This window comes from Triticum aestivum, chromosome 2B (genome assembly GCF_018294505.1).
Source record: "Triticum aestivum cultivar Chinese Spring chromosome 2B, IWGSC CS RefSeq v2.1, whole genome shotgun sequence".
Lineage (NCBI taxonomy): Eukaryota > Viridiplantae > Streptophyta > Magnoliopsida > Poales > Poaceae > Triticum > Triticum aestivum.
Genome location: NC_057798.1, coordinates 258,160,620 through 258,169,822, shown reverse-complemented (window position 1 = coordinate 258,169,822; position 9,203 = coordinate 258,160,620). Strand labels below are relative to the sequence as shown.

Genomic DNA, 9,203 nt, shown 5'->3' with positions numbered 1-9,203 from the left:
TCCTGCCAACCACCACGGTGCTCCATCCCCCTTTTACCACCTCCAGCCATCTACTTGCTCGCCGCAGCTGCCCCTAAACATCAATCTGGGCCACTTTGCACCCCCACCTTACAGCTCAAATTCCACCCCAATTTGCTGCCCCACCTACCAGTAGCAGCCCTACAATAAGCAGCTTTACCAGCAGCAGCCGCAGATCGCCGCCGCTTCTACCACCTTCACACCTCTACCTGCCAACCGATTTCATACACTGTTATGGCCGGGAACCCTTCACAACCCATCTATGGATCCACCCCGCCCATCGCGTCCCTTCCGCCCTTGCCTAACCACCATCTCGGCTTAGGTTCGGGTTCCGGCGTTCCGCACTTCCAGAAGCTCGACTTCCCAACGTATGATGGCTCGGTCGATCCTCTTGGTTGGCTCAATAGGCGCGAGCACGGACGAGGCCGACAGCGTCTGGACTGCAGCCTACCACCTCACCAATGATGCTCACTTCCGGTACTTACAGCTTGAGTGTGATTTCGGCATCACGACATGGTAGAAGTTGAAGGAGGCTTGCCACGTTCAGTTTGGGACCTCACTTCGCGCAAATCCCTTGCGAGTTGGTGTGTCTGCCATTCACTTTCTCGGTCGCCGACTACACAAGCAGGTTTCTAGCACTCATGTGCCACAACAATAAGCCATTAATACCGTCCCAATAACGGTTCCTGTACACGGCAGGGCTGTCCAATGGTCTTCGCATTGACGTTGAACTTCAACGACCATCTGACCTCAAAACCACCATCTCCTTCACCAAGGCCCCTCCGATCCTCCTGCGGTTAACTCAACTCCAATATCTTCCCTGCCAGCACCACTTGCATCTGTTCTGCCGTCGACCACTCGAGAGCCGACTCCGCCACGGCAGGTTCGGCGCCCCACCCAAGCTGAGTTGGCAGAATAATGTCGTCAAGGCCTTTGCTTCAACTGCAAAGAGATTTATGTTTGGGATCACCGGTGCGCGTGACGAAGATAGCTCCACAACTGGTAGCACCCAAGGTTCTCTGGGGTGATACAATGTGAACCCTAGGGGTGGCCCGATCTTCATGAATTGGAGGTCGATTTGAGGAAGAACGTGAAGAACACAAAAAATAAAGGACACGAGGAAAGGAGATAACTGAAGGCATAACACACTTGTAATCATAGATCCACACCACAAGGTCAACGTGGTTTCTACAAATCCAAGGAAAAGCAAGAACAAGGTGGGAAGTTCTTCCCCAAGTCCTAAGATGAGGAGGGCTTGAATTCCACATGGGAAGGAGGTCTTGCACCCTTGCAGTCTTTACCTCGCAAGGTGGCCTTGTTCTCCACGAGGAGCCATCTCCACAATGGAGGAATCCCACTAGGGGAGGTAGATGAGCTAAGCTCTGTCAATGAGTTCTGTTCTTAACTAACCCTAGAGAGGAGGTGGGGGTGGAGTATTTATAGTCCAACCACAAAGGGGTAAGGGGAAACGTATACATGGGCCTTTGGCCCGTTTACTGAGCATAGGCAGGCACGTCCGGGCAGTCCGGGGTGACTGGCCTGAACAGTCCGGGTGTAGCGGACGGAAGTGTAAGCGGGGTCCTATTGATGTCCACCTGTCCTGCCAGTGTTGTGCTTTGAGTTATATTTGGGCCTAGAGTGTCACGGAAGATGCAGCAAATAATTGAGTCATGTGTTATGCTCTCCTGACTAGAAGAGTATATATTCACCAGTTGATGTTTCTGCTTTTAGTTTGGACTGACATATGTTATGCTTAGACATAGCACATTTGTGCTTTTATTTTTGGCTGATTATGTCATGTTCTACAGGCAAGTCATAGCATTGGTGAAGCTAAAGAAGTCTTTGTCAAGGGAATAAAACAGGCACCCTGCAAACCATTGATTAAGGTGCATGTCTTTTTTTTTCCTTGAGAAAACGGTGGGCTTTATTAACTTGGTGGTACAGACAAACCGCTGACCATACTAGTTTATACGTTTGGAACCGAGTCAAAGCCAAACATCAGTTGCATCTGGGTCCATATAAGCACCATTAGCAGCCAAGGTATCAGCTAATAAAATGCACTCACAATTACAACAGACAACCTTGAAAACTATAATACTAGTAAGAAGGATAAACTTTGAATCCCTTAATATGACACCATGTCTTGACCAATCATGTTCGTTGCTTACCAACGCCAGCTTGAGGACAGTGGCATCAGTTTCGAGCACCACCCATCCCATTCCTGCATCAGAAGCAAATTGCAATGCATAAATACAAGCATGCATAGCATCGGCTAGATTAGATAAGCCTCCATACCCATTCCATGGACAGTGCCATTTATTCTTAATGAGCATAGTTTCATTTTTTATTCTTTCCTGTCTGGAAAGAGACCTGTGTAATACCTTCTGTGATCTTCCACTAGGGATTCATACAGTTCATGAGTACATACGGAGGATCTACAGAAATACCTCTGCTTGATTCTGTTATTGCTAATGCCGTGATTCCTGGATCGGGCGTATCAACAGCTTTAAGCCCTGAAGACCGTGAAGATATCTCGTTGTTGTTTCTAAAGGTTAGAGAGTTACCGGCAGTTTGCATTGTGTATCTTTTTGTGCATTTCTTTAGTACGGCTGCATGTGTATCCTTTGCAGTTCGCGTGTTTGCAGTTTAATGCACACTGGCGAGCACACTCCATTTACATTCACTTTTCTAAGTGGATCGAATAATCATTTCTAAATGAAAATCTATCTCTTTCTTCTTGTTCTGCGCTTAATATTATGGGATTCAGTAATCTGAAGTATAAGTGAATTCAGTAAACATTGTGTTGGAGTCGTCTCACTACATCTTAAGTGACAGGTGGGCATCACTCAATGTGAATGTAGAAAACAGTATACATTGTAGTGCACTGGAAGATAATATCCATTCTGCCATGCCACGGAGAGCGACATAACTGCGGTCAAGGAAATCCTTGGCCTGTTTGGCGGAGCGTCCGGCCTCAAAGTTAATTACGCGAAGAGCTCGGCCATGGTCTTGCATGGGGAGCAGGTTGCCACTGAGATCATCTCTGGCCTGGGCTGTTCGACCGCTGCGCTCCCAGTCACCTACCTCGGCATACCCTTGACGACGCGCCGCCCGTCCGCCGGTCAGTTACAGCCCTTGGTCGACAGGGTCGCCGGGCGCTTGCCCACCTGGAAAGCATGGCTTATGAACAGAGCCGGCAGGCTTGCCCTCGTCAAGTCGGTCCTCTGCGCGATCCCGGTGCACCAGCTGCTTGCTTTTGCCCCCACGAAGAAAACTCTGAGGCTTCGAGAAGATTCAACGGGGATTCTTATGGGCTGGGCGAGCCGTCACCAACGGCGGTCACTGCCATGTGAACTGGCACCTCGTCTCCCGCCCCCTCGAGCTTGGGGGTCTCGGGGTTCGCGACCTTGAGCGCACCGGGCTTGCGCTCAAACTGCGGTGGCTTTGGCTCTCGCGAACTGACGAGGGACGCGCCTGGCAAGGGCTGGATCTCCAATTCTCCTGCCATGAGCGCTCCCTGTTCTTTGCTTCCACCTTCATGGCCATTGGGAACGGCATGAAAGCCCTGTTCTGGGAGGATCAATGGCTCAACGGGCGCTCCGTCGGCGAGCTCATGCCCCTGCTCTACAACTGCGTCCCCAAGCGACGGCGCAAGGTTAGAACGGTGGCCGAAGGCCTCAACGGCAACGCTTGGGCCCGTGACATCCAGGGCGTTCTCGGCCTCCATGATATCGGTCAGTACCTGCAGCTTTGGCACCTCGCGCAGCAGGCCACACTTATGCCCCCGATCAACTGATCTGGAAGTGGACCACGAGCGGCATCTATTCTGCGCAGACTTGCTACCTGGCCACCTTCCAAGGATCCACGCACTCCTACTCCTGGAAGCTGATTTGGAAGGCGCGGGCTCCCCCGAGGGCCAAGTTCTTCCATTGGCTCGCTAACCTGGATCGCTGCTGGACCGCCGACCGTCTAGCCCGCCATGGCCTGCAGCATCATCCGCGCTGTCTTCTGTGCGATCAGGCACCAGAAACGATCCGGCACCTCTTGCTTGACTGCCCCTTCTCGAGGCAGGCATGGCACGAGACCCTGGCGTGGCTGCGCATCCCAGCGCCGATCCCTAACCAGGAGCCCACCCTCATGGACTGGTGGCAACACGCCAAGCACGACACGCCACAAGCACAACGCAAGGCCCTACAATCCGTAGCGCTCCTAGTACCGTGGCTCGTCTGGAAGCATAGGAACAGCTGCGTTTTCGATAACGCGACGCCTTCCCTCGGCACGCTCGTCGACCGAATCAAGGAGGAAGCCGGCTCCTGGGTTAAGGCCAGAGCGGCAGGTCTTAGAGTAGTCCTCCCCCCTACATGGGACGTGCACTGAGCCTTGTATCTTATTCTCGCTTTATTCGTCCTAGGACGACTGTAACTGACTCCCTACCTGTTCAATGAAAAGAAACGCAAGGTCTTTTGCGTTTTCTCGAAAAAAAAAATCCCTGAATTTCGACGGTATCTGCTTTTAACACCTGGACTGTGGAACTTCGAAAGGCTAGAGCACTGAACCCATACTTTGCTCTCAAGGTTTGTTTTGCTACCGTGGTTTTAAGCTTGTTATGAAGCAGTCACCCAGCAATCTATAAGAAATCTCTCCAGAAAAACAAAACACAAGCACTTTATAAATACTTGTCTTGAGAGTACTCTTAGATTACTACGATGTACTTTCATGTAAAGTACTCCCTCCGTTTACAAATATAAGATGCTCTTACTTTTTTCTGAATCGCGGATGTATAGACACGCTTGTGTGTGTTTGTTCACACATTTTAGTCCGTATGTAGTCCATACTGAAATATCCAAAACATCTTATATTTGTGAACGGAGGGAGTAGAGTATTTGGTTTGTGAGTAGTTTTACGTTAGCATCACAGTGTGTACCTTGTTTCAGTAATAGATACTCCAGACAGGCAAAGGCTAGGATACCAAATTAGGGCCACGTGACAGTGTATGACTTACGTTTCCGGGTCACGGTGTTGTCTTGGACGCTCCTGGTGCCAGACCTCTGAGTGGCTCTATGCTTTTTTATTCAGTCAGAAGGTCCCAGAAAGATGCGAATGACTGCTGAACATTGTAGATTCTGAATCCATCCACTGCCGGCTGTTAGATTGGCCACAATCAAAGGTTAGATTTACTTCCAGGCTCTAGTCAAAGATTGGTACACACTATATAGGGGTATCGAACCACTGAATCCATCCACTGTCTTACCCCGTACAGCCATGCTGTCTGGGCAACCTGGCTATCTTCAGCATGGTTGTTATCCCGTTGTGAATTAACAACAAATAGTCAAACGGGGTTTGATATAAATTTTTCTGACACATTCTTTGCTTAAGATCATGAAAGAAATGCACTTTATTATTGGTAATGCATATATGCAGCCAATTTTTAGAAAGAAACATAACAAATGCTCTGAAACATTTCAAACATACTTGTTGATTACCTGCAGCTAGTTCATCACTATGATGATTTGTCTGACCTCTTATTTACTTATCACCAACTGATCATCTATCCATACATGCCGTATGCTCCAAGCCTTCATTGTGAAGGTGAATTATTCATCCAGAATTGAGACATTGAAGTGGCTGAGAAGGGACGAGAAAATGCTCATGTCGATAGCAGGCCTAGGAGGCGGAAGACTTACATTGAAACTCCATTGTCACTTGATGGAGGATGAATGGCAGGGGAGCTGTGTCAGATTCTCTCATGTCATGCACGTGTGACATTTAGTTAAATCTTTGCTGTCATGCTGTAATGGTTTGAACTAACTGAAGCAGTGGCCTCATATTTGTTCTATTTTGTTAGCATGCTGATGAAAAGTACTGGCATACAGTTCTTATTTCCCCCCCACACAGGAAACTTAGATTCTTTCTTGTCCGTTATCTCCTGCATCTTTATATTGCTGGCCTCAACTGGTTTCCTGCTTGCAGTTCGTTGACCTTTATGGGAGTGTCCAAGAACTCAGAAAAGCATGTGCTCGACACAGCAAACTTTTTCCTCACAACACAAGGAACCTGTCACAGCGGTACTGTACTACTGACTGTAACAAGAGGAGAATAACTGAATTTCTGAGGGTTGCTCATGACTGTTCTCCAGAAGGCACGATCACATTAAAACAGTCATCCAAAAGTGAAACTTGTTCTTGGCAAGTTGATAAAGAAGTCGGTTCGCAAGTGGATATGGATGCTGTCAATTCAGGAGAAGGACAGGGATATGGTGATGAGCAGAACATAGGGACTGTTGATGCGCAACAGGAGGTTGGCGATACAGCTCACAGCCAACACAGCTTGGTCAAGTATGGAATTCAAAGCCAAATGTTTTCGCATGCTAACCAAGATATCAGTCATGATTTAACTGTATGCGAGCAAATTGACCAGACAACAATATGTCATGCTTCGGTAAGTGAGAAAGCCATTCAAGCTGAATCACGCAATCATGATTCTCCTTCAAATTCAATTGCTGATCGCAAGCAGATTGATGCTCAGGACAAGATTAAGGCCATTGAGTTATATGCAGTTGATCATCATCCAGGAGCAGTATGCTCAAGATCTGAACCATCATCTGGGACAAGCTTACTCAAAGGAAGTCCGTCCGGTCCAACTCCAATATTTTTGGAATTAGAGAATAAGCAACTTGAGAAAATCCAGGTAAAGCTGGAAACAGAGCATGATATGTCTGTCAGTAATGCAAAGCCAGAGAGCTCTCGTGATAATCCAGAAGCAACTCAATGTGGTACGGAAGTCTCTGCACTCAGTCAAGACCATATTCAGTCTTCACAGACACAAGATCTGTCAGTCGGCGCAAAACCTTCCAGCTCAGAAATGGCAGCAACACAAATTACCACGTGCTCTCAGTTTTCTCCCGACAATGCAGTGACTGCTCAAGCTCCCCTTCAGCACCACATGGATAATTCTCAAACGTACCAATCCATTAACCTTTTTCTAGCTGGACAAAACATGCAGCAGATGCAGCAGCAAGGGCCTGCTTATGCAATTTCTCAGAATGTTCATACATCCCCACACTCTCAAGTTCACCTCGTCGCACAACCGAACCAGGGAAACCAACAGTACATGGAAATGATGCAAGGGTATGCATCCCAGATGTGGCAATATTACCAGCAACAGCTGTATCACCTGCAGACTCAGCATAATCAGCAGATACAGAGTTTGCAACAGCAGCAGCTTCCAACCGAGCATCTCCAGCAAAGCTTTACACAACAGGTACAACAACTAAACCAACAAATGGTACTTTGGCAGCAACAGGTCCAGCAGCAACAACAACAACATGCACAACAAGTTCAGCAACAGTCTGACAAAACACAGGGTGAGTATCACTCAGGGGATGCTAAACATGAACAAAATAAACATCAGCAACAAGAATCTGAAATTGATCAAAGCCAGCAGTTTCAACAGCAGCAATTGCTTTATTTCCAGCAGCAGCAGCAGATGTACTTTATACAGCAGCAACAGCAAATGTACCAACAACAACAACAGCAACAGCAGCAGTTAATGCAGCAGCAACAGTATCTCTCGCAGATGCCGCAGCAGAAACAAGACATGGAACAACAGCAGCAGCTCTTTCAGCAGCAACAGCAGCAGCTTTATGATCAACAACAGAAGCAGATGGTAGTTCTGCAGCAGCAGCAGCAACAGGTTGCCCAACAGCAGATGCAGCAGTACCTGCAACAGCAAGCAAGCCAACAAGTGTTCGAGGATCAGAATTGCGAGCTAAATCATGAGGTAGCTATCCTGCTGATTCTGCTAAATGAAGGGTAGGAGTTGGTGTGCTAATCTGGTTGCTCTGCATTATGTTCCCAACACTATTTGAAATCAGTGTGACTAATTCAGGACTTCAGGCTACTGTCCATTATGTTACAGAAGATATTTTAGTACTCCCTCCCTAAATGCTCTTATATTTCTTTACGGAGGGAGTACTAGTGAATACCAAGTTCAGCTTTGTGTCCACTCTTGCTGTACCTTAAACATATCAACACGTCATAAAATCCAGCTCGCCTTATTTCTCGACATATATTTTTGGTAATTCATGATATGTGACATCACAAAATAGAATCAATATTGAATATTTGCCATTGTCTTCTGGAGGAAAGTGTGGCACAACTAACTTGGTATTTAAACATGTTAAGTTTCATTTGCCAACTGTGTCGTCTCTGAGCATTTCTGTATCTCTTCAGGATGCAAGGAAGATGCAGCTGGAGCATGGCCAACAATCTGAAGCATCACAGGTGACATCCAATATCAACACACTTGGATGTTTTAAATCAGTTTTGAAGCATGTTGCCCCTAAAGCAACAGGTCTTTGCTTGGGTCTTAAATTTGCCTCGGTCCTAATTTACTTGTCTCCCGCACAGTGATGGTTCCAAATTGCGGAGTGGTGAGCAATCTGAGTTGTCCTACCCATCAACTCCACAGTCCCAACGTTCCAGTCATTGAAGTAATCCATGTATGTTCCAAGCCAAGGATCTATGAAATTCCAAGTGATTGATCTAACCATTTGACACTTCGATCCATCAAAGTATTTTGGAAAAGGGACGTTTCATCTGTTCCATGCCCTAACAGTATTCTGTGTCTGAGTGGTGATGCTGAGCTTCCCCTTTCCCCTGGTGCAGAAGCTTGAATGTGCGTGATTGCGATTGCTCAATCTAACACATTGAATGTTGGTATTATACTATAGCATTTTGTGCCTTCTTCGAGAGCAACGGCCAAAATATGAAAAACTAGCTTCTGCTGAAATATGAAGTCACGAGGAATGTCAGCTGTGACTGACAGCTCGCCGTGGTTCATATCATGAGTGTTTCTGCTGAAAGAGCTTTTGGATATGCTGGGGGAACTGTATATTTCTTCACTGATTTCCAAAGTGTGAATCCTTTGCAGTCTGATGCTACCTTTCTGCAATAGTGGCATATCACTCTTCAGAATCGGAGTTGGCGACACAGGAGAGCAAGGAAAGCGAAGTGTACAAGGCCGACTAGAAAATGTGTAGTTCTGCCCTTATCTTGATGGGTACCATGTCATTATTACACAATCTAGGGGCCAAACAACTGTTACGTCACTATTACACAGTTAGCAGGTGCGGTATTTTTTACTAGCCAAAGTGTGAATAGAAATGATGGTTCTAACAGTTACCG

At 47.1% G+C, this 9,203-nt stretch overlaps 1 protein-coding gene across 5 annotated transcripts in view; it reads left to right on the top strand.

Annotated features, from left to right (window-relative positions):
* Positions 1–9,160, top strand: part of LOC123044657 (uncharacterized) — a 27,801-nt gene extending 18,641 nt beyond the window's left edge. For 2 of the 5 annotated variants that reach the window (XM_044467465.1, XM_044467461.1), the window contains exons 9-12: positions 1,827–1,904; positions 2,420–2,569; positions 5,989–7,797; positions 8,250–9,160. In XM_044467465.1, coding sequence (XP_044323400.1) covers positions 1,827–1,904; positions 2,420–2,569; positions 5,989–7,797; positions 8,250–8,429 — 2,217 coding nt within the window. In that variant the 3' untranslated portion in view covers positions 8,430–9,160. Of the gene's footprint in view, positions 1–1,826; positions 1,905–2,419; positions 2,570–5,988; positions 7,830–8,249 lie in introns of all 5 variants that reach the window. The other 3 variants (XM_044467463.1, XM_044467462.1, XM_044467464.1) reach the window with 3 other exon arrangements.
* The last annotated feature ends 43 nt before the right edge of the window (positions 9,161–9,203 follow it).